Source organism: Lycorma delicatula, chromosome 11 (genome assembly GCF_047948215.1).
Source record: "Lycorma delicatula isolate Av1 chromosome 11, ASM4794821v1, whole genome shotgun sequence".
In the NCBI taxonomy this organism is placed as follows: domain Eukaryota; kingdom Metazoa; phylum Arthropoda; class Insecta; order Hemiptera; family Fulgoridae; genus Lycorma; species Lycorma delicatula.
The window spans coordinates 38537305-38564658 of record NC_134465.1 but is presented as its reverse complement, the minus strand read 5'-3'; the positions used below and the strand labels follow the sequence as shown (position 1 = coordinate 38564658).

The window sequence follows — 27354 nt, the reverse complement described above, 5'->3', positions numbered from 1 at the left end:
CGATAGTTCTTGCGTAGGACTTCATCTATGCCGTTCATTGTTTCTTCTAAATCCTTTTTACTCTCGGCTAGAATTACTATATCAGCAAATCGTAATAACTTTATCTTTTCACCTTGCACTGTGGATCTAAATTGTTTATTCATATAACGAACAGATCGACACACACACACACAAAGTTGATATTTTTTCACTTCATAAAAATAACTCATATTATTGAAACAATTGATACTCGGTTTCTATGTCCAAAATATGCAATTACCTGTTACCATGCGCTTCAGGAAATCAGGATCGTTGTAGGAACATATCGCATCCTATATATAATGCTCCTGCAAGACAAGATTGCCTTCTATTCAAATGACTTGAAAAGAAATTATGATGCATATTTTATGATTACATAACAGCTGCAACTCTACATACACCTAAATCATCTTAAAACACCTATCTGCAGAACTATTACCGAAACTAATTATTTATTGGGAAAAGCGAGAAAAAATACATGTAGAGCGAGGTATCGCGAGTTTTGCTTTTTGACTAAATCGGTTTCTGAGAAAATAAAAATAATGAGATATTTTTAAGTTATTCTAAGTTACTCTTGATGTTTTTATTAGTTAAGCGCCAGTCGTAACACAGGTTACAAATCACTCTTGAAAACAGCATATCCATTATCAAGAATAATCAATATCCAGACTTATTACGAATAGTAAGGGAAGAAGCGGTTGCTTGTCTATTGCACTCTTCACTGTTCAGATATACTGTCGCACATCAACATATATGCTCTTGATGCCTTCAAAATATTCATTCTAGAGCAGGCTGTATAGTGAACAGCATTTATCGCAGAAAGTAACCCAATAGTTAATCTTGTATTTCATTTACTTAACTTGCATGACAGTCATAGTAAAGATAGCATAAAGGAAAAACTAATAACCCCCTTCCTTTTGAAACAACATAGAGTGATATGATATAGTATATATAGTGCCTCAACAGAGAAAAAAAAAACAAAACTAATTATTTTTAATCAATAAGATTGATAAAATAGAGTTATGCGATTATAAATATAAATGCAATTTCACCTGATAATGTAAATGACTGGACATTCCAAATGGGTTATTAAGTCTAGAAGAATCTGCTAGCTGTGAAGGAGGTGAACCGAGAGCAGTCAAATGCGACAACTGTTGTGTTAATTCACTAGTTGTACTTTCCTCAGTAACTGTTACTATCATCCATATTATATCTATAAATAAACATAAATAAATATTCACAAAAATCTAAGACAACTTTAGCCAAAAAATAAATTTTATGCATTATTAAATTTTTTGAGAATTTTTAACCAAAAACAATTTCTTCTCACTTATCTCGATATCACACAATACCATTAAACGGTCGATTAAACAATTTTATAACGGTTTATCATAGGCAGAAATGTGCGCTAACACAATCTGTAAAAGGTATAATAAACAATAAATAAGCTACAATCCATTTTCTTTTTGGCAAATGATAAAATGAATTTTATACAGGTTTCTTACTGCACTTACAATTCAACTGCAACTGATACAATCAACCAATTCTTTATTAGCTAAATTGTGAATTAAGTTGATTCATGCCATAGCAACATAAATTTTTTACAATTACTTTAATACAATTTCTATGATTAGAGTATAATGAGGTACTCAAATTCATCCTTTTAAGTTAGCTCTCGTCTGGTATGTACTGCATTCTTCTATAATTTGATCTGTCTTTATTCTATAACATTTTTTGCTGGAAATTTTTGTAAAAATTATAGTTTCAGTAATTCAGTTGTAGTACAAGATTTTTATGGTCACAGATTTTGAGCAGTAACAACCCATTTGTAATTGTTCATCCTTATTTAATAAAAAATAAAATGTATCAGATACCAAACTCCTTCTGACAGCATCCATTACCAGGATTGCAACTCAGCTCCTGCAAATTTTCAGAATTCACAAGTTTAGCTAATACCCTGAATTGGAAATTCATTTCTTCAATTAAAATCATTACTAAACATTAAAAGTTAAACAGTATCTCTTTTTGATCTTCAACAAAAGTATATCCAAATTCAATGAAACTTATACTCAAGTTTTTAAATCATTTTGAGGCCCATACATACATATATATATTTACAAACAAGGTTTTGACCTTTGTTTGATATTATAAACAATCAGGTCTTTTTAAGATGTGATATTACAAATTCTGTAATATTAGAATTTGTAATCTTATAATTCAGATTATCCATAATCAGGGTTTGGTCAGCATTTGACCCGAATCCTGATAAAACAAGGTCCAAACTCATTGAAACTAATATAATAAATTGCTTGAAGGAAAGAACAGAATTAAAAAATACTAACCAGGTTTTTACTACACAAATGTATATTCCATATCTGGATAATCAATTTGGAGATGATCTGATCACTCATCTGATGTAGTTCCACATTTCAGATTGATGGATGGAAGTGTATATCTATCCCGATCAAAGTTGGCAACAGCATACCCTGCCATTGTATATGCAGTTACATGCATCTATAAGTAATCTGGGATGTAGTGGAACTAATAATGTTGAACAGTAGCAGTTATTATTTCTTTCTATTGTGTGTATATTAGTTTCTTAGTTACGTTGCAGTTTTCCATAGTCTGAGTATTATATTTTGTAAAGTTTTAATTTTTTTTTCTTTTTGCGAATCAGTGTAACTAGGTCAGATTGAACTTTATGTTAAAAATCCATCATTTTAATAGTGAATGACAAAATATTTTCTTCGGTGGCAAAAGAATTTCAAAGTTAAAAGATATTAGTAAGGGTAGAGAAAACAAACTAAGTGTTAGAAATAGTAGATAAAAAAAAAAAAAAATCATAGTTTTATTTTTGGAGGCTAGTTAATCAGATTTCATAATTTTCAGTTTGTAAACAAGATTTTTCTATAGTGTGTCATACACTATTAGTGGTAAAAACTGGCATTTTGTTTCAAAAATCCACAACGCTCATAGAAAATTCTAAAATGCAAAATAGTTCAAAGTTAATCACATCTTTTAAGGCAATAAGTTCCAATAATGAAAACAGAGCTGTTAATGGTGCAAATATATTTTTATTTATGAATTTGATAGTTAAATATAACCGATCCATTTTGTGCACAAATAATGAAGTTTCATATTAAGTTACTAAAAGTATATTAAGCTGCTTATTTGTCAGCAAAGCACAACTGATGGCTAGTCCTCAGATCAGTGGTGTGTACACTTCAAATAGTATATGATTATAAGTGAAACTAGTGCAGGTTTTAATATTAAAATATATATTGTATAAAACAATACCGTATTTTTAATTTAAACAATTTATCCGATTAAGAAAATACAATAAATGTACATACATATATATATATATATATATATATATATATAGAGCATCATTTAACACAGTTGACATCAAAAGCATATAAACAAACCCTGTAATCAAAGATGACAGTGCTATGATATGATGTCAACTTTTTTACCAAAAAAAGTTAACTTTATGACTGCATGTTATAAGATAAATGTGATTATACATGTTTGTAATTTTATAAGTCTTAAATACGCATTGTACGTGTGTTTTTAGATGTTATGTAACAATGAGCATCGTCAAAAAAAGTACTGTGCTTCACCTTAAGACAGCTATAACCAAAACAGACTAATAAAAATATATTGATATTCTTAAAATGATAAGAATAAGCAGACCATCATGTCAAAGCGATAATATTTCTTGTCTTTCATCCTGGTGTTCTGACCTGAGTCCCTGCCGGAGAAGACATTTTTATACGTTACAAATTTCACTCTTCATAATGATTATTATTGGCCAACAAACTGATATTAAATAAATAAATAAATATTAATTAATTTTTTTAAATAATGTAAACATTTAGTACAAGTTTATATACTGGAAATGAAGTAACTGTGTTCTTCTGTAGCATGGAAAAAGTTGTAGCCTCTTTAATGCAATGAAAATTGTTAGTCTCAGAGGTTCTATAAATCAATCGGTCGCCAGAAGAAGTCGGTCAGTTTTTATCTAAATATCAGATTTTTCATTGATATGTATCTTAATTATCTTTCAATATGTATCTTAATTTACATACATGTCAGTAATTATAATTAACAAATAAACAATAAATATGAAAGTAATAATAAAAAGAAATTAATCGCACCTCCAAAATATGAACCGGTAGGTGTAACCATACGCCATTTGCTTTGATAAACTCCTGGTCTATCGGGTGTAGTAAGTTCCACTGCAAGGTGAGCTGTACAATGTGCACCTAATGCCGGTGCCGGTATTCTTTCACAAGTCGACATACGATCCCCACCGGCAAATTGTAGGCAACAACCGATAGGCCAATTTTCATCACCGCTATTCTGTACTGTCCAAATTTTACTGAATCTACAGGTAACAAAACAACACTACTTAAAATGCAAAATTATAAAAGTAGAAAACATTTCACAATTTGCATAATTCCTCGTCTTTGTTTCATACATTTTTACGTGTCAATAAAATGTGAATACGGGGACCGTGATACTGAAGATAAAATATATTTCTTTATTTTAATATAATTTATCATAATAATGGTGCCGAAAGTAAAATGACTTTCAACTCAAATGAAACCAAAAGTACAATACATGCTTACATATACAACTACTTCCATTTTTCTTTCTCTCATTAATAAAGTAAGGTACGAACAAAGAATGACAAACAAACAGCACTACTTCAGAAAGCGGTAAACAAAATTCCATTTAACATATCTAAAAATGCCTGTCTGCCTTTTTAAACATAAATTAAATTTAAATTTCTCTGTGAAACAAATTAATCTCTTTTTTTTTACTTTTCAAAATTCCAAAATCACAATCCATTCAATTTCTGAATGAACAGTCTTAATAACTATCAGTTTAATCAAGTTATATTTTATTAGGTAACATCCCAACCCCGCAAGGGAAGACACCCACCACTTTGTGGTGATTCCAGTCGCCACATCACCCTCTTCTATTCTGAGCCTTGAGGGGCTTTACCAGATGTCGTCTTTAGACTTTCTAACTGATTACATCTCATAGTCATCAGCCAGGCTTCAGTCAGGATGCCACCAATGCAAATGCCTCGGCAGACATTTACATCAATAAAAATGCGAAAAACTATCTATATAATGTGAATGATAAATAAATAAATACTAGTTGCTGTAATTTAAAAAGTAATTTTTTAGGCTTAAATATAAAAATATATTTTGACAATGATGACATATTATTTTATTCCTAACTTTCTAATAATATAACCTCTAACAAAGGAAAGAAACTTTTATTAAACTAAGGTATAACAATCACACTTTTCTTCTGTATTTTTACAGCACTGCTGCTCACTTTCTTTAATACAGAAAACAAAAACAGCTAATCTTTACAACTGGTAATACTGACTGAATTTCCAAGTTTTTTCAAATAATGCTGACTTTTAACAACGAAGGTGTGGATATCAATTTAACGCATAGAAGAACTTAGAGAAATTCTGTTGGAGCAAGGTGGCTTAACAAAAAAAAAAAATCTTCAGAAGATTTCTGATTTGATGCTATTTATCTTCATTTAGGACAAGCTGGTAATCTCTCCAACAAAAAAGATCTGTCCATATCTCAATGTTGAAAAACATTCAGTTGACAAATTTTTGAAAATCTTGGAGAACATCTAGCGACAAGCACCTGAAAAATCTCCTATGCAAAAAAGAAAACTGCACGAAGATATGGAGTACAATTCATGAACATCAACCACATCATTTCAATCACAGTGAGGTACAAAACCGTTTGCTAACAGGTTACCACATAGAAAAGAATTCTACAGATGACTGACTATTGAGAAGTCAAAGTGAAAATGAAATCCATTTGAGATAGAGTATAAAAATCATTGTAACAAGACATTTGGATAAAATATAAGGAAATTCCTATTCGTCATTAAGAACAGTTTAGTATTAAAATTAAGGGAAAATTAGCAGGGGCACACTTCCTTCCATTGTGTTTAAACAGTAAAGTTTAGATTTTTTTTTAAACTAATACCCCTAGATTTGTTGTATACACCTTGAGCAAGAGCCGATGTGCGGTTCATGTACAATGGCACTCCATCAAAATTCAGTAACATTTTGTAAAATGGACAGAAACATAAGTAAGAAGTGTCAATAAAAAATTTGGTATAAAAAGATCTTATCAATTGGATCTAAAAGATCTGAGCTTTTGATTTTATTATAATTAGATAAGATATTTAAAAGATTAATGTACACAACAAGGGATGGATAACAACAGCACAAATGTTTATACAAAAAAAAAAAAAACCTGCATATACATAAAAATCAATATTTGCACACAACAACTTACTTAGTTAATGGAGGGAAGGTAAGACTTTCATCACTAATTTCATCACGCACTAACATCATAGAAGGCAATTTAAATGGAGATTCAAAATCAAAATACGAACAAACAGCTGCCTGTAAGTTCCTGAAACAGCAAAACATTGGATAAATACACAAAAGCAAGCATATATATAAATATGATCACACACGTACACACAAACACATCTACCAAAAATAATTCTTTTCACTTACTGTTTCTTGTTTTTAGTATCTAGTATCTGAATATTATAAATTTGGAGATATATGTTTATCATCTCCAGTCACTATTATAAAATGAACTATTGCAAAAATATTACAATCTATTAGTAAATAATGAAACTAATGTTTCCAAAACCATAATCTGAATATATATTTTAAATATACATTTGAATAATTTAAATCAAATATATTATTCGGTTAATCCAATCTAATCTTAAATTTTGAATTTAAGATTCCTAACATTAGTATAAGTTTTCTGTGCTTGACAATTTGTGTTCATTTCCCATAATGTAATCAGAGTAATTAGGTTTTTATTTGCTGTATTGTTCCTGAAAGCATTATTTTTTTAATTTTGTCATTTCTGTACAGAATTTTTTATAATTTTGCTCTCTGCAATCTATTTTCCAAGAAAATGCCTAGCTTATTAATAATACAATTAAGATTTATTAATTACTGTATTTTTTATTGTTAATTTTCAAAACAATTTTATAACCGAGTTTACCATTTGTACCGCAATGGTATATTATACGGTTTTTTCTCTTCTAGTGCTATAATTTTTTCATTCTATTATGTTTAAATTGACATTTATTGATTAATTCATTAACATCTTTATTATAATATTTTTTAGTCGCTATGTGCTCACACTTTTATAAAATTAAATTATTTATTAATAATCATCAATCAGTTTATAATTCTATAACTGTAGAATAGTAGATAGCAGTATAGTAGAATAATAGAATGGTCCAATAGTAGGTAGCACTTGATAACAATGTTTATGAACGTCGATGTATAACATTTTAAATTTACATCATTTCAGTAATGACAATGAAGTTGTGTTGTTACAAATTTTGTAGTTGTTAAGTGTTATTTTCTATATTTTTAAGTCTATTTTTTTTTTGTTATTTGTTGATGTAATTATAAAATTATGTACAGACTGATGAAGCGGGATACCATGATAGTCTATTATCAGTATAGTTTTTTAGGTTTTTTTGTTGATGTGTTTGGTGGTTAAGTTGTTGTTAAATTTCAATACGTTTCTGAACTTTTTATGTAGTTCACAGATACAAATTTATAGTGTTGTCCAGTCAATGGTACCAGGTAGTGAAATTCATCATGTCTAATCAGTGCCATGATTCTATACTGCAATTATATGCCATGATTGTAGTGCAGTTATTCATTGAACTATAACCCTGTGTGTTCATGCTAATCTGTTGTTCTGTGATATTCACGTGGCCATGATATTAATGCAAATCAACATTAAATTGACTTTTAACAAAGTCAGGGAACATTTTCAGAAAGACATAAACAATAAAAATAGTTTATGGTGAAAGGTAAACATCATTTCAAACAGTATAAACAACTCACGTGCTTATGTTCATGAAATCATGTGTTCTGATCATTTTACAGTTCAAGAAATAGAAAACTGCTACATATGTTTTAAGATAACCATTTTCTCTTAAATCATCTTTCAAATAATGATGATTTGAGATGTTCGAAGATGATTTTTAAAAATTCACAGATAGCTTATACACAATCCCAAGAGACCTAGCAGGATTACTTCCAGGAGTGGCAATGTTATCCAAATCATTAGATCACTTCAGGAGGGGAATACTTCTAAGTAGGTAGACAGTCTTCTTCTGATTTTAGCTGTGTCTAAAAAATGTACAAAAAAAGTACCTTGAACAGACACTTATGTTCATAAATATTTTTTTTCTTCAATCAATTACTTTTTATGCAGTGTTTAATTCACTCTACTTAATATCTCATTAAAATTATTGAGGAAAAACAACTGATATTTTATTTTTAACATAATAACGTAAGAAAAAAGAAAGCTTACATTATTAATAGTGAGAGTGAAATATCAGACATAACTACATGACATCAGATCCTTACTTCCTATCATTTTTATAATTTTGAAGATATTATTTTCTTATATTTTCCTTTGGTAAACATAAGGTCCAAACGAATTCTCTTTCATAACAACTTGCACAGGCTCCCAAGTAATAAATAATATTACTGAAATTAACAACAGGTTTCTTGTTAAGACTTCTACAAGGACAGTAATCAAACTACATAAAAATCACTACTTTCAGTTTCAAATCTTTGATCTTCCTCAATGCACATATATAATGGTTATTTGCGACTCTTAATTGGTAATTGAAAATTAAATGGTTGCCAGAGAAACATTGATAAAATAGCAGTTGCTTAAACTGATATGAGATGTATGGTATATTTTGATTTTTGACAAATAGAAGGAAGCGGTACTACAGAGATAGATGACAATCGTGTCACATTTTTAGTAATAACTTATAAGAGACAGTAGTGCGAGAGGAATTCTAGAAATACTGTGAGAAATAGGATGCTAGAAATTTGTAAAATGAAAAAGGGAAAGAACGATGCTCAATCATGAATGATGAACTTCAAAAAGTTACTAATGAAATGTGATATGGTGCTTTGAAATCAACTTTATAGAATCAGAACAAGACTTGCCAGGTTCTGTTTAAGTTCCATGCTAGGTAAATATCAAAACTAACTGATGTAGATAATGAAGAATATTTTTAGACAGCTGTGACTGGGAGAGTATCATGGTTAAAATGTGTCCAAACAGTGGATGCATACTCATTTAATTAGTCAAAAAACTTTAAGCAGGCACTTAAAAAAAAAATCATGTCTACAGCGTTTGCCGGGTTTTCCTTACACAATTCATGGAAAATAGGAAATAAATAACATAATTGAAATGATTAAAAAATCAATAAAAAAAAATTATTTGGGCTGCTTGCAAAGGGTGAAAGGGTGTTATTATTCTGCATCATAATATGTAATTCATCAAAGGTCCCAACAAAGAATTTGAACAGTTCAACCAGGATAGGTTTCACTCAGGCTACAGAATCTCAAAAACTACTTTATAAGAGAATTATATCAAATTTTGTTTGCTTTAATTCCTGTCCCCCAGAAATCTTTACTAAAATATACAGAGGAACACAGCCAGTTTAATTTTTTGTGCTATCATCATTATTTTATTACTTATTTTTTATAAAAAGGATCCTGCATATAAATACCAAAAAAACGTTTTTTATGGCTAAAATGTTTTTTATGAGTAGCACTACTTTGAATGAGAACATAGCTAAGATTTCAATAACTCTGATAAATAATTTCCTTCTGCAAGTTCCATTAAAAATAGGTTTTGCTGTTAAGTACACACTATTTAAATAACAGTTTATCTCTGGCTTTATGTTTCATCAGCTTTATATAAAATAAAAATCATGAAAATAAAGTCAATTCTTAGAAATTTACAGAAAATTTAAATTAAGCAGAAAGTGAAATTATTACAAACAATTGCCGACAGTATTTATCTACCAATGAAAACTGTGAAATGGTAATATTTTCTATAAAATATTTGATATCTTTATAGAATTTTACTAGATTTTGATAAATGAATAATAATATTCACGTTATTTTACAAAGGGAACAATGTAGCTCTACATCTTACAGAGCAGTGATTCTCAAACTGTTTAGTTCCATGACTCCTAAAAAGTAAAAAAAAATATATAATAAATATTTCATGACTTCCAACCACAACTCAATGAAACCTAGTTAAAAACAATTTAGCTGCATTGCCAGGGACAGGTATGAACATGCATGCATGAAGTGTAAAAATATGAGCAATTTACTGGTTCCAACTCGATGTGTACATGCTCCTTGTAATTTGGTCTGCTTGCATAATATTAGCTGTGAAAGCATACACATTGTACTCTCAGCAGTATAAGGGAATTGCAGAATGTCAGTTTAGTTTTGAATGCAAAGCATGTGGCTGGTGCATTTAATTAAGTCTTAAAAGTGTATTTACATTGAAATTTAATTAAGGTTTCACTTTTTTAGTGTACAGTCAAATGTTGTAACTGTGTAAATGACAAGATTGTACAATGACACTTATTTAAATTAGGTTTTACTTCATTGGACAGAAAGCCACAAAATGTTGTTGCATTGCTTTCTTTCAAGTCGTCTCCTATGAAAGCATGAAGCCATCAAAATTATTTGAACTTGTAAACTAAACATCCAGATCATAAAAGCCAACCCAGTTTTAATTTTTTGAAAAAAAAAATTACACTTTGAGAAATCAATAAGCTTCTATTTGTAAATCAATCTATATTGATACAAGTGAATTTGAAGCAGCTTAATTGAGTAGTAGCTAAAAGTCCAAACCTCATAGAACTGCAGAAAACATTATACTGCCTGTTGCAACTGATGTGGTCAGTGTTTTAATGGGCAAGGAAGAAGCAAAAAACTGAAAAAAACATTCCCCTTTCTAACAACACAGTATCAAGCTGAATTAATGACATGGCTGCCAATGTTCACGATCAGATAATTTAGCGAGTTAAAGTGAATTTTTTAGTATTCAATTTGATGAATCAACAGAAAACATTTTTCAGTTCTTATGCTTTAATAAATAAGATATGCATATAGAATTCATGATATGAATGCTATAGGGAAGATCAATCAAAGAAAGTATGTTGTTTTGTAAATCAATATGTGGTCATGCAACAGGAGATTGTTTTCTTGATGTTTTTTATGAAGCTACGAAAAATTATAACACACAACGGTTAAAATATATTAATGTATGTAGTGATGGTACAAAGATGAGAACAGGAAAAAACAGTGGATTTCTGAAAAAATTATAAGATTGTCTTACACAAAGGGTGGAATGGATGCACTGCTTCCTTCACAGACATGCTCTTACCACAAAAAAATAAGCCGAAAATTTTCAAACAAATTCTTCAAAAAGTTGTAAAAATGGTTAATCTTATTAAAATTAGAACATTACAGATTAGACTGTTTGGGCAAAAAGAAAATCTTTTCTTTTCCATACTCTGTCAGAAGGTTATCGCAGGGAACATGGTTATTGGAATAGCAAGATGAATTAATATTTTTCAAAGATAAACAAATCCTATTCTCAAAGTTTTTACAGAATGATTATATGTTAATGTTGGCTTACTTAGCTGATGTTTTTTTGCTAAACGACCTGAATGTGAATTTACTAGAGCATAATATTCATTTTATGACGAAGTTCAATCTTTCATTAAGGAACTTAATATCTGGATTATCTGGCTTCAAAGCAAAAATTTTGGTATATTTTTACTCACTTCTGATATATTGAGAAAAATCTGAATGAAGAAGACACTATTACACCTCACAGTTTGGATAGCAAGAAGAAGCATTTGCGCAAGCTAAAAATTCAGTTGGCAGAGTATTTCCCAAAAGATAAAAATAATTTCCCCATGAAATGAGTATTGAATCCATTTAGTGAAAATGGTATTGATTCTAAGTTACCGGTAGAGATTTACAATCAACTCATCGAAATGCTTGTCAATAAAATGTTACAAATACAATTCACATGTGAAGATTTAGATATGTTTTGCCTTGCTCATCAAAGTGTATATGGAAATTTAGTCACAGAAGCATTGAAAATATTAATCCCTTTCGCCACGTTTTACCTCTATGTAAAGGGTTTTTTGTCTATGGTTGCACAAAAACTAAATACAGGAATCATCTTTTATGACGTAAAAACAATTTTTGCTTTTCCATGTTTCTATGATCGATCCATTTATGGAGAAACATTTAAATTAAAAATAAATGCAACCATCTCATTGGTCCATTTTCTTTACATGTGTACTTACAAATGTAAGTAAAATGTTTATAAATAATTTTGTTTTTCTCATAAAATGATTTCATTATTGTTTGTGTGAAGTTGTAGGCTAATTTTGCAACCCCAGATTGAGAAACACTGTTATACAGTATGATTTGTAGCCGTTACACAAAATATTACATGAGTAATGATAATAAAATACAATAAAATATGTTAAACTTTATTGCTCCTCCAATAACAGTTATCTGGATACAGTTATGCCTGAAATCTACTTCAAATTCTCAATAAATAATTTGTGTGTGTTGAAGAATAATTCAAAACAGTCTAGCAGTGGTGTATTCATAAAGTTTAATGCTAAAAAACATAATTTTTGTTAATTAATGAAAGTAAATTTTTATTTAAAATTCTCATCCATCATAAAATACAATGTGTAAAATAATTTCATCTTTATCAATCAAGCAAACAACAAAATGGCATTGTTAGTTCAGTAAAAAATGCTAACTATGAGTTTTCCTTTAGGTAGATACAGTAACATTTATCAACAGTTAACTACAATGGTAGTAGCTCTTGAAACTTTAAAAAACTGACATAATTCATATTTAATTTAACAATGTAATTATAGAAAATTACATGTCACATATACAGTATAGTGATAAATAAAATCTAATCAACAATAACACCACATATGATTTTACAATTGAGGCAGAAGCAATAAATAATATTAATATTTTCTTTTTATTATTAATCTTATCAGCATAAGCAACTGTTATCACTTTTAACTCATTTTAGAATTAACATACAATTAATTATGTAACATGAAATTAGCTAACTACACATTTTTAAGTTTTATGCATATTCTTCTAATAAGTTCAAACCATTAAAATTTCTTCAACATCATGTATTATAACAGAATCTATTTTTAAGAAGAGAAAAAAACATAATTATAATTATTCATATTAAAAGTAACAAAGAAAAGACACTTAAGAATACAATTTACAAAAAATAAAACGTTAGTGTATATTTTGTGTAATTATCAGCAATTACAATACAAAGAAAGGATCTTGTAGTTATCTATCACCACTGAATCAAATCGTGTACTTTAATATTTTCATGAAAACCATTTAAATAGAAGCCAAATGTTGTAGAACACAGCACATACAGTTTTATTGAAAGTAAATTTAACCAAAATCTTTCTAAAACATTTTTTACTCATTTTTTATTTTAAATATTTAACTAGTTATTTTCTTTTTTTGTCTGTATATTGTTTTTATAATTAAAATAATGCTTAATATAAAGGTCTAGCTTAATATTTGAAGTTTACTTAAATGGAGCTGTAGTTTTCATGAAAATACTGTAAGTAGAGCCATTTTTTTCTAGCACTATTTTAAGGGTAAAAAAGTCAACATTTCTTTTAAATTCAAGTTAAAGAAAGTTGAGAATTTCAAACTCAAGGTCAAATTTTTTTAAAAAATTGACACTATAAACAGTTGAGCAGTACACTAGATTCAGGAAAAAAAGATAAAATTACATGATTCCACAATATTGTTTTTATTTATAAAAAAATTTTTTCTGGTTTTGTATTTTTACTAATTCCACGACGCTGATAAAAAACATGCTGAACAACTAAGTAAACTTGTAATAAAGTCCATTAATGAAACCAATAAAAAGATTATTCATTAATAAAAAATACAGGGTGGGTATTAAATAACGAGACTATTGCTGCTACAGATAAAGTGCCCATGCACCAAATTCGTACGATCGATAGCTGTGTAGTGTGAAGCCTTCTCTTTTGATTGTTACCACTCCAGTTTCTGTAGACATATTCGTCTACAGAAAAAAATGAAGGCTATGGCCTTCATTTGAATAACATCTGTTTCTTGTTTTGCCGAAAAAATAATTAGTGTTTTATTAGAGCAAAGAATTGTCGTGAAATTTCATATGAAACTTCGAAAAATTACTTCTGAAACTTATCTTTTATTAAAAATAGTATATGGCAATGAATGTTTATCACACGCGTGGGTTTTTGAGTGGTTTAAGCATTACCAAGAAGGCCAAGAAGATGTTTGCCTAGGTCACCCTTCCAGGTCAAAAATGGATAAAAATATTGAAAAAATTGGTAATCTGATCTGTCGCTTAACTATTCGTGCATTTGCTGAAACTGTAGCAATTAACAAAGAATGTGTAAGGGAAATTTTACATAACAATTTTAATATGAAAAAGTGCGCGCGAAAGTGGTACCTAAAATTCTCACAATCTAACAAAAGAAGCTTGTGAAAATGTTTGTTCTGACACTTTAAATGCCATTGAAAATGACCCAAACTTCTTGAAAAGAGTGATAACACGTGATGAATCTTGGTTTTTCATTTATGATCCAGAAACTAAGCATCGATCCAATCATTGGAAGGCCACAACTTCACTGAGAGCTAAAAAAGCTTGAATGAGCAAATCAAAATTCAAAGCAATGATGATTGTTTTTTTGATATTCATGGGATTGTGTACCTTCACTGGGTTTCTGAAGGTAAAACTATTAATCAACATTATTACCTTGAGGTCCTAGCTCAACTCCGTGAAAAAATAAGAAAAAGACTACCAGAATTGTGGAAGAACAAGTCACAGATTCTTCATCAAGACAATGCACCGGCTCACACTTCATTGCCTGTCAAGACATTTCTAGCCAAGTATAACATCCCATTGTTAGACTATCTGCCTTATTCACCTGACCTGGCACCATGAACTTTTATCTATTCCTCAAGGTCAAATCTGCATTAAAAGGAACAAGATTTCAAACCACTGAAGCTGTGAAAGAAAAAGTGGCACATGTCATGAAAGAGCTCACAGAAGAAGACTTCCAGCACTGGTTCGAACAATGGAAAATTTGCATGGAGCGTTGTAGGAATAGAGGAGAAGAGGTTTATATTGAAGGGGATAACAACTAAATAACTAAATATGTATAAATTTAAAATAAAATATTTCACAGCATTAGTCTCGTTATTTAATAGCCACACTTCGTACAATAAAGAATATGAATACAAAGAAAGAAAAACAATTATTATAATGATTACTTTGTTGTTCCAAAAAAAAAAAAAAAAAATAGATGTAAAGCTTTAAATACTAGAGCAGTAATTTTCAACTTTTTTAGCTCCCCAAAAAGTAAAAAAATATATAATGTATAATTTGCGACATTACAATCCAATGAAACCTAGTAAAAACTATTTAGCTGCATTGATAGTTGGGTATATACATGCAGGTGTGAGGTGTACAAACATGAGCAATTTACAGGTTCCAATTTGATGTGCATGTGCTCCTTGTAATTTGATTTGGCTTGCATAATATTCGCTGTGAGAGCATAAGCATGTTCAAACATGCATATGATACATTTGAACATGTCATGCTCTCAGCAGTATAAGTAAGGCATAAGGAATTGCAGAACATCATTTTATTTTTGAATGTGAAGCATACCTCTGGTACCTTCATTGAAGTTTTTAAAAGTGTAGTCATTGAAAATAATAATAATAAGGTTTCAGTTTTTTAGTGTATGGTAAAACAGTGTAACTTTTCTTTATTTTATTTTTTTCAATTAAATTCTTATACAAAATTGATAAATTTGTGAAAAAATGAAGCAATCCATCTTCATCCAATGATGAATCGATTTGTAAAAAGTCAAGATTGTACAATGACAGTCAGTTATTTAAATTATGGTTTTACCTCATCGGATAGAAAGCCGAAGTGTGATGTCCAAGTCAGTGTGATGTTTCAAGTCCTACCTGATGAAAGCATGAGGCCATCAAAATTAATTCAACACTTGGAAACTAAACATCCAGATCATAAAACTGGAATTTTTTCGAAAGAAAATTACATACTTTGAAAAATCAACAAGCTTCTATTTGTAAATCAGCCGTACTGACAAAAGAAACTTGAAGCACCATATCTTATACCATTAAGAGTAAGTAGCTAAGATTTCAAACCCCCATACAATCACAGAAAACCTCATATTGTTTGCGGCAATTAATACGGTCAGTGTTTTAACAGATGTGGAAGCAAAAAAATAGTAAAAATAATTCTGCTTTCTAACGACACATTAACACGGTGAATTGATGACATGACTGCAGATTTTCACGATCTGATAATTCAGCAAGCGAGTTCAAGTGAATTTTTGTAACATTTTTTTGAATCAACAGATGTGGCAAACATTTTTCAGTTCTTATGTTTTAATAAATAAGATATGCATATAGCATTCAAGAAAATATGATGTTTTGTAAATCAATACGTGGTCATGCAACAGTACAATGTCTTTTTGATGTTTTTTATGAAGCTACAAAAAATTATAACACAGATTGGATAAAATGTATTGCTGTATGTAGTGATGGTGCAAAGGTGATAACAGGAAAGAACAGTGGATTTTTGAAAAAATTAAAAGATCAGTCTTATATCAAGGGTGGAATGGAAGCACTACTTCCTTTATAGACATGCTCTTGCCATAAAAAAATAAGCTGGAAAATTTTAAACAAATCCTTTGTAAATCTGTAAAAATAGTTAATTTTATTAAAATTTGAACATTACAGAATAGACTCCTGCCAAGGTGGAAAGCGCCGACTGTAAATATGTTTTGGCAATTTTTATTGACATAGAGGCAGCATTTCCTTCCTTGTGTTGCAGTTCTGTCCTCTATGAGTTGGAATGCTGCAATGTTCCTATAGCCTTGCAGGTCGTAGTACGTGACTACTTGTCTGATCGCACAGCTCTTTTTAAGGTGCACACCTAGTTGTGGAAAAGTCTGTCACCAGGGGAAGTCCGCAGGGCTCCGTTCTCGGTCTCTTGCTGTGGAACCTGGTTTTTGACAGATTTTTGAGACTGACATTCCCAGAAGGGATCACGGCCCAGGCTTTTGCTGATGACTGTCTCCTGTTAGTTTGTGGTAACTCAGGACCGCAGCTGGAAGAACGAGTGCAGGTGGCTTTTTCAACTGCAGAGGGCTGGATGGACATTCAAAATGAAAGATTTCTGTACCCAAGATGAAGTTTATGCGTCTCAAGGGTGCAGACAAATTATTATACAGTCGTAATCCCTATATTAAGTAAAAAGGCTGTGTAATCAGCCGAGTTTGAGGTCATAAGTACCTAGGTGTTTTGTTTGATGAGAAGGTGCTGTTTAGCAACCACATTGGGTAAGTAGCGGCGGAAGCCATCTCTGTGATGCACAAGCTTAGGAGGATTGCTCGAAAGGATTACAGGCTGTCGGGCCACCATTTGTACATGGTGCACCAAGGTGTCTTCAAAATATGACCTCTTATGCGACGTCCTTTGGGCGCACAGGTTGGAAAGAAATCAAGCACTTATTCAAAATTTAAGGAGTGCCCAGCACAGAGCCTTAATCGTATGCACTGGTATTTTTAAAACAACCCCCTATGAGGCAACCACTGTATTGGCAAAGGCTCTCCCAATCAATTTAGTGATGAAAGTTTGGGTGGCCATATGGAAATTGTGAAGAGGCAGGGAGGCTGAAGTATTTGGGATATGGTTTTGAGCCAGAGCTGTACCGGAGCAGAATGGTTATCTTAATGCACTGGTTCTAAATTTCAAAAGTTGCCCATTTCCTGCCTGCAAAGGTAGCTTTTTACAGCCTTGTGATGGAAGCATGGCAGCAAGAATGGCGTGCCACATGGGAGGTCCTTAGATCTTCCCTTAGTCATGGCATTGTGGCATGCCATTTGAAGAAGATCTGGGGGGATGGTATGCCTCTCTCTTAAGGGCAACAGGACCCCAAGTGTTCTCCAACCATGTAAATTTAAACCAATATTTGTTTTGGTTCTGTCTGGGCAGCTGATGAGCTTGCGTCTGCAGGGATGTACAGTCGAACGAACACATAATGTTCGACTGCCCAACTCTTGGGGGGAGGGCAAAACTCAGGTCACCTTGGAACTTTCAACGGGAAAACTGGCCACTCACAAACTGCGAGAACTACATTGTCGAACCGTGTGGGAATTCTTTGATACAGTTGCTCTGTTCAATCGACATCAGTAGTTTGCCTAAGGGAAAAGACTCCTACTGCACTGCTGTAGGAAGCTAACCGAGTGATATGGCTGGCTACTAGCCAGATTAAGGCTCTAAGTGCTTTAATGGCTGGCATTCAGCGGCCTACGTGTGGCAGTGAATTGCTGTCTTTAACAAGATAAATTTAATTATTGATAGTCATATATGTTTTAGTAGTTGACAGGGTGCACCTACCCATTTCAGTGATATATGAAGTGGCAGTGGGACACGCAAACGAGTGGTCAATGGTACCATGCTTATTCTGCTCATGCTTTTAGTTTAGCTCTAGGAGCTAGTTATGACACTGGTCGCTAAACTGTTTTGAGGCTCAGTAGCCGTTTGTGGCACAGAAATTTGGTCTTATGCTTTAGGGCAACCAAATGGGGTGGTGGCGGGAGAAATGCCATGCAAACCAGTAACAGAATAGGCTGTTTGGGTGAAAAGAAAAATTTCTTCTTTTCCATAAAAAAGTTAGATGGTTATGAAGGGGGAATGTGTTAACCCAGTTACTGGAATTGTGAGATGAATTAACAATATTCTTCCAAGATAAACAAACGCCATTATCAATGTTTTTACAGAATGAGTATATATTGCTGTTGGTTTATTTAGTAGATTTATCTTTGCATTTAAACAATTTGAATGTGAATTAACAAGGATGTGATAAAAACATTTTATTAATGTCATGACAAAGTTCATGCTTTCATTAAGAAGCTTGATAACTGGATTATTCACCTTCAAAGCAAAAATTTTGATAAGTTTCCACTCACTTCTGATTAATTGAGAAAAATTTGGATGAAGACACTATTACTCACCACAGTTTGGATAGCAGGAAGATGCATTTGTGTGAGCTAAAAATTCAGTTGGCTGAGTATTTCCCAGAAGATAAAAATGAATTCCTGAAGAGATAAGTACTGAATCCATTTAGTAAAAACATTGTTGCAGCTGCTAAGTTATTAGTTGAGATTCATGACCAGCACACTGAAATGTCTGCCGATAAAACGTTACAAATACAATTCACATCTAAAAATTTATATAAGTTTTGGCTTGCTTGTCGAAGTGAATATGGAAATTTAGTAACAGACGCAATGAAAATATTAATCCCTTTCGCTACGTCTTACCTGTGAGAAAAGGGTTTTTCATTTATGGTTGCACTAAAAATGAAATATAGTAATTGTCTTTTATCAGTTGAAAACAGTTTTTGCTTTTATTTCTATCATAGATACATGCATGGAGAAACTTTTAAATGAAAAACAAACACAATCAATTCATAAAATGATTTCACTATTGTTTATGTGTAAAGTTTTAGACTAATTTCACAACCTCCCTTTCATATAACCCTGACCCCCAGGTTAAAAAAAATTGTATTAAACGACTAGTGAGAACAGTGTTTCTTAAAGAAAAATAAATTATTGCTGCCGCAGTAAGAAAATTTAATATTTACATTATATTCTTTATCTGATTGGTATTTAGTAAAAACAATTATTTTAAAAGCAAACAAAATATATTACATTTCAACACAACTTGTGTAACTGTGAAAACCAGACAATCAAAAGACAGCTATGCTAGTAATTTTTTAAATAAATTTCTATGAGTGTATTTTTATGCCGTTCAAAAAAATGTAACTGATAAATTAGAAGTTAAGAAAAAACTGATCTGGAGGATGTAACAGCAAGAGCTAAAAGCAGAATAGTAAGATCAAATGGACGTATCCACAGGGAGCAACAAGGAGGTAAGCTACCCCTCCCTTTCAAGATGGAATAATTTTTTTTTGAAAAATTAAAAATTCCACATCAATTTGAAAGAAACTAATTACAAAATCGAGACACTTGCACCTTCTGTGGGAAGATTTAAGAACTATTGCTACATGCTGGCACCATTTTATTACTTGTGGCCACAGGTTATCTAGAATAGTCTCATCACTCTTGACTCATTTCACGACACAACAGGAGTATTCCAGAAGCTATTTACCAAGTATATAACAGAGCACAAATTTTTGGTTGCAGTCAGTGCAGTTGTTACTTTTTATACAAGTGTGCAAGTAGTGTATACAATTTTTCATGGCTAAAGTTTGTTTTTCATGCCGGCCACCGGCATGAAATTATTATAATGGCATTCACTTTATTATAATGGATAGATATTGGAACATTTTTTTGCTAAGTAGCCTACTTTGGTGTTTATTATATGCTTTTATTTAAATTGCAATATAAGCATCGTAAATTTACAAAAGCTCTTGCTTTAAAATTTGCTATTCTTCATTTTTTTGTCATCTTTCTATGCTTGCAAGTGTTATGTTACTAAGGATTCTTCTGGATCTTTCAACATAAAACAGAATTTAGTATTTATGTTTGTAATTTTTTTTTAAGTTCTAAAAATAATCAATACTTTTCATGAACAATTAAAAATAATTTGAAATGTAATTTCCAACATCATTTTTTGCAATTGCTCGATTTTTATATCGGTAGAATCAGCTAGTTTATCTTGAATTTGTCAGTAAAGAAAAAAAAACGTGTAACTACCTTGTGAAAAATTTATGATTATGTTACAGAAAATACAGGAATATGGAGATATTCCTTTTGGGGTCCCAGAATCCAAAAAAGTGATTTTTAATAAATGTCTGTACGTCTGGTAAACTTTCTATTGATGATTCTTCCATAATGTTATAATGATGCCATATTTCTGAATTAAGCTCAACTTGTATAGTCATGTATCATCAAACTCAATTTTGACAAAAATATCAGTTACAATCATAATTGTTAAACCAATGCAGCAAGATGCCAGGTCTGGTACGTCTACATCAGTGTTTGGTCAAATTAATTTTTTTTTTTGCAGTGAATTTAAAATGAAAAAAACACCAGCAGCAGCAATGAGGATGAGAACAAGGAAGTAAGCCACATAGTCCATAACCACTGGTTCGTTCAAACAATGCGGCTGTGGGGCCTTCTTCTATGGTTAAACCAATGTGCAACACAATGAAATCAGAACTGAAGATGATGGTTGTCATGAAGATGCTATTGGAATATTCATCAGCCTGGCGAGTACTAAGCCAGCTGATAAAAAATGTCTCTTCAAATGTCTGGGTACCTTAAAAAAACTACAATTTTGCAGTGTATGCCAAACACCTTAAGAGGAAATTCAGTCACCAGTGGCTGGACACAATTCACCATGAGTAGCTTTCTCAAGATGACTCAAAGGTGCTTTCTGTAAATACTGTGATTGTTTCTGCCATCAGTCTGAAAGATAAGAAGTGGTTGGGGTACCTTTTCCATCAGACTATCACTATGTACAAGAACATGCACAATTATTGCAAAGCACATTTACAGTCCCAGGGACATCATATTGCATGAACATTCATGGAGGATGTTGCAAGATTAAAAAGAATTAAGAATTATTAAAATTATTAATAGTGCTGTTCTCAAAAAAATGTTGTTCCCAATTGTTTCATATGTTATTTTTTTTGGACATATGATTTACCTCTCAAGAGGCAAAAATTTGAATGAAGGCATACTTATCAACTTAAGTAATTGATCAAAGCAGATGATCTAAAAGACCATTGATTGAACTAAAAAACCATTTTGAGCATGGACCGAAAAATGCATCATACAGATAACCTATCATCCAAAATGAAATAACTGATTTATCTCTGTAGCACTACAATCAGGGAACACAACGTACAAGGGTTAAAAAATGCATTTACAGCATTTTGGCTGATGAAACCATGGATATTTCTGGCAAAGAACAGCTGTCTATTGGAGTACATTTCTTTGATGAAAATGACAACAAAATCAAAGAATTTTTAGGCTTTGTAGAGCTTGAAGAACTATCTGGCCTTGAGTATTGCCAGAACCATTGAGATTTTTGTAACAAACATAAACCTAGACCCCCTGATAAGTGTGTGGGGTTAGGCTTCAATGGATATTCCAAAATGTCTGGGAAAGAATAAAGTGTGCTTTGGTAATTAATGACTCGCCTAAAATTCTAAATAAATATTACAGAATAGAAAATGGAATTCTTCAATAATAGAATAAATAATAAAGCAATCTTTTAGATCCCATGAGATGGCATTCGATAATATATCAAGGAACAAAATGATCAAATATATAAGAAAAAGTGTACTGAAATGTACGGATAGAAAACATTATCAGGATCTACCGGACTGGTCTAGTGGTGAATGCATCTTCATAAATTAGCTGATTTTGAAGTCGAGAGTTCCAATGTTCAAATTCTAGTAAAGGCAGTTACTTTTATATGGATTTGAATACTAGATTGTGGATACCGGTGTTCTTTGGTGGTAGGGTTTCAATTAACCACACATCTCTGGTACGGTCAACCTGAGACTGTACAAGACTACACTTCATTAACACTCATACATATCATCCTCATTCATCCTCTGAAGTAATACCTGACGGTGATTCCTGGAGGCTAAACAGAAAAAAAAAGAAAGAAAGAAAACATTAACAGGACAATAGTAAATTTGATTATAGAGGGATGTATAGAATACATATTGTATATGACTGGAATATATAAAAGAGGTAACTAAGATAAATGGCCACATAAATGCCATATAACATACCACTTTTCATATGATTAGAAAAATTGAATAACACTTTTTGATAAAACACAATTTTGGCTTCTAAACACATATTTTAGCTTTCCCAACTATTGCTTAATTTACCTCCAGCTTATAGTCAATAATAATGTTTTTTTGTACCATGCCTAACCTGACTGAGATTTAAAATCAGAATTCCTTAAAGTAGATCATTTCACATATTATTTCTAACTTTTACTATTTCACCTACAGGCTTGAAATTTAATTTTCAAAACAATTTAATTTCAAAAAAATTAAAAATTTGAAGAAAATTTTTAAATGAATTATTTTCAACTGTTTGGCATTTAATTTTGTTATAAAAGGTTTTTTATTTTATGGTTATGTTTCATATATATTTAAAATATGAATAGACCTACAAAAAAAAATTGTTTAGGAAAAACTCCATCCCACAACAGGCAAAGCGAAAAACCCATATCTCATTATAAGATAACACTGCAAATGAATTATGTAAGGACTGTTAAAGAACATAAACTGGAATGGAATTGTTTATGGTTAATTAAAAAAATACAACTGATAGTATGGAAAAATAACAAACACTCCTACTTTGTAACAAAGATATTGCGCTACACTATTTGCCCATAACCTTTCTATAACGATTCTTATACATAAGTAGGGTGAAACGTTCCAGGCCTGGATAAGAAAACAACATTTTTCTTAGTACATTTTGGTTTATTTTTCAGCATGGTCACCATTAAGTTCTATCTATACACTTAGCCTAGAGTTCCACAAGAGTGCTTATGCCAGTTTGGTACAAAAATTTATCAAACTTCTTAAAGTAACAATCTATGGTAGCAATAACTTCATTTTTGATCGAAAATTTCATCCTTCCAAGCCATTTTTTTTAGGTTAGGAAACAAGTGATAGTCACTGAGAGCTACATCAAGTGAGCATGGTGGATGTTAGAGCAATTCAACCCACTGGGTTGGTCTAGTGGTTAACGCGTCTTCCCAAATCAGCTGATTTGGAAGTCGAGAGTTACAGCGTTCAAGTCCTAGTAAAGCCAGATATTTTTACATGGATTTGAATACTAGATCGTGGATACTGGTGTTCTTTGGTGGTTGGGTTTCAATTAACCACACATCTCAGGAATGGTCGAACTGAGAATGTACAAGACTAACACTTCATTTACACTCATACATATCATCCTCATTCATCCTCTGAAGAATTATCTAAACGGTAGTTACCGGAGGCTAAACAGGAAAAAGAAAGAGCAATTCAAACCATGATTCATTGATATTTGGCACTGCAATGACTGAAATGTGAGTGGAGCATTGTCTTGATGGAAAATCACTTTTTTTCCAAATGGTCGTTTTTACTTAATTTCATTGCTGAAATATTCCAATTGGGTTGAATAATATTTGCCATTTATAGTTTCAACCTATTTAAGATAATCAATGAAAAATGCGCATCCCAAAAAACAGTTGCCATAATGTTTTTGCTTTTATGGAATAGGTTGACTTTTTTCAACTCATTATTTTGACTGTCTTCAGAGTGCAGTGATGAACCCAAGTCTCATCAATCGTCACAAATCGACATAAAAATTCCTCTGGATTATGCCAAAAGAGCCTGAGACAATCACTTTAAATGATTTTTGGCCAAGCATGAGCAAATGCAGCACCCATCTAACATACAGCTTGTTCATACCCAAATATTCATGCAAAATATTACACACATATTCTGTTGACATGCCTACAGACTCTGCTAACTCATTCAATGTCACTCGATCTGCCAAAACGATTTTATGCATCTTTTCTTCAATTTCTGGTGGAGCCACTTCACCAAAAACTTCAGTTTTCTGGTGGAGAGCATCTGCTGGTGGTTCATCGTTAGTGCATATTTGACCCGTTTTAAACTCTGAGATCCAGCATTTTAACTGTTGTATTTGATGGAGAAGAGTATCCCAATGTTGTATCTAGCTCTTTAATTTCCTTTGCACAAGCCTTTCAGATAAAAGTATTTAATCACTGCATGAATTTCCAGATTTTCCATTTTCAAAAAAGTCCTAATTTCACACTTTGATGGAATATAAATACTATACTAAGTGATGCTGTGACTTGAAATTCTTATAGTAAACTAATTAAGAATAGAATCATGCAACGCTGTCGAGAAATTTTTATGCAATCGCTATGCGAGGCCAGGAACTTTTCACCCCACCCTCGTAACACAGAAAATTTACACAGATATATAAATAATCATCAGCTGAATCATCAGTTGAATGAATTGCTAATGTTTCAGATTTATTAATAATAAATAAATAGCGGCAAACAGTTTGACACAATTTAAAATCATTAAATGAAAAAATTATCTTTCAAAATAGTGGAACTTATTTTTCCATTACACTTTTCACAGCTAATTAGCATCACCACCTTCTTTAGAGATAACATTATTATCGGTGCCAATCTTAATAAGTAGGAATTGCATGTAATAATTGAATAATTTTCTCATATATAATATATATATATATTTTTTTTTAATTTTGGGAATTTATAATTTTGCATTGTTGCAAGTGTGCTGAGGTGTTGGTTTTCATGTTCAATACATAAAATAATTTGCATTTCATACAAAGATAAGACAATACAAAATTTATAAATGCATAAAATTTGACAAAAGCAATATGTTAAACAACAGTATCTAAACAGTCGTATTAAAAAAAAAGAAGGTATTTACTATCTTGAAGGGTAGTTGTTTTATATTTAATTGGAAAGGAAAAAAATCTAATGCAGCACCATCTTTTTGCACAAATATATTTCATTTTTGACAACAAAAAATATTATTTTCAGTAACTGATAAAATAACTGTTTCTTATCACCCTAGACAGTGAAGATAACATTTTCATATCAAAATTGCAAAGTTAACATTTAGAGACTAATAGTTTTTATAACTTACATGACATTAATTACATTCACACAATCTAAAACATCAACAACAAAATTTATACCCATAACCAGGTTACTAATATTTTCAACTGATTATATGAGTATCCTAATTAACAACAAACAGTACATATTTCACCACAGCTCGAATTATTTTTTAACAGTCCTTTGATTAAATAAAAGTAATCTGCTTATTTCAAAAACTGATTTTTCCCCAAAATTTAAAGAAACACAATTCAGATCCTGTAAGAAAAAACTAACACTCCTAACATAAATACTGAACATAATGTAGTGTTTTAATAATTTAACAGTTAGTTCTAGGTAGTTATATCAGTCACTTCAAAATTATTTTATTTTTGATTTGATAAATACAAATAAACTGGTTAACATTAACAGGTCGCTTATATCAATTTTTAATTTTACAAGGTACTTCCAAAGAAAACTAATAATGTCAAAAGGTTAGTCATAATGTCAAAGTCCTACATTAAGAATTGATACTTTGGAAACAATTCTAAACATCAAGAAACCAAGTAATAGGTATTATCATGTAACATATATATAACTAATTAACTACAACAAACTATTTTGTAAAATTTCATAATTTTTTATACAATTAAATGGAAAAACATTTATATGAAGCTTCTCTTAACTTGAAAATTTACACTGAATTAAAGTAATAAAATCAGAAAAAAATCATTACCAGTTGTTCATGTCTAAAAAAAATGATGCTGTAGTCGCATTCATGTTATCTCCAGCTAATTTTTGCATTTGTCTTATTAATTCCTCTTTATCTGTCGTTCCCATACAGCTGAACTGTTGTAACAAATGTTGATCGACCAAATCATTATCTACATCCATATTTATATATAAATAAAAGTTCTAAAGGTTTACCGTTCACTAATATGCACAATTGTATGCATAATATAGAATAATGAATTGAATAAATAATGTTAACTTCAAACAAATAAATATACCAGCAGAAAACACATTTTTTAACCTCACAACCAATGCCTTCTCAATACAAAATAACGGTCATGTCATCACGTATGTTTGATTTACTCGGAACATGAAATGAGATCATTTCCATCAACATTATTGAAATCGCAATTCTGAATTTATGCTACGACACACTTTCAGATTTTTTAAGAGAATTAATAATGAAGCATTTTAAAGCTATTTCTTTATTTAAATATAATTTCATTCACCAGTAAATTTTAATAATTTCAGCGCTGATCAATGATCTGATAAAAAGTGTATGAATACATTTTACACATAATGTATTACTATAGCAAATAAAAATTGACTTAGATAATTTTCAATATATAAAACGTTCATGTTTTACCTGCTGAATGGCAAATACATCAAAACTACGAAAATCTTATCCGTAGTGATTAACGATAGGAATGAAATCGTATTGGGCTGAATTTCCGAGAATTTTTTGTAATATATGCAGTCACCTGATGTATAAGGATTAAATTGCCAATACGTATACCTGGCGCACTTGCCAGCTGACGTGACTAAACAGTATCATAAAGTTAATACATTAAGATGAGTATAACGTCGTGCTAATATCTCTAAAAATCAAAACTGTAAAATAAAAA

At 31.0% G+C, this 27354-nt stretch overlaps 1 protein-coding gene across 1 annotated transcript in view; it reads right to left on the bottom strand.

Annotated features, from left to right (window-relative positions):
* Positions 1–26803, bottom strand: part of LOC142332597 (protein ILRUN) — a 32995-nt gene extending 6192 nt beyond the window's left edge. Inside the window, exons 1-4 of the mRNA XM_075379120.1 lie at positions 26454–26803; positions 6369–6488; positions 4179–4408; positions 1071–1231 (exon numbers count right to left, since the gene is read on the bottom strand). Coding sequence (XP_075235235.1) covers positions 1071–1231; positions 4179–4408; positions 6369–6488; positions 26454–26611 — 669 coding nt within the window. The 5' untranslated portion in view covers positions 26612–26803. The remainder of the gene's footprint in view (positions 1–1070; positions 1232–4178; positions 4409–6368; positions 6489–26453) is intronic.
* Positions 26804–27354: the final 551 nt, after the last annotated feature.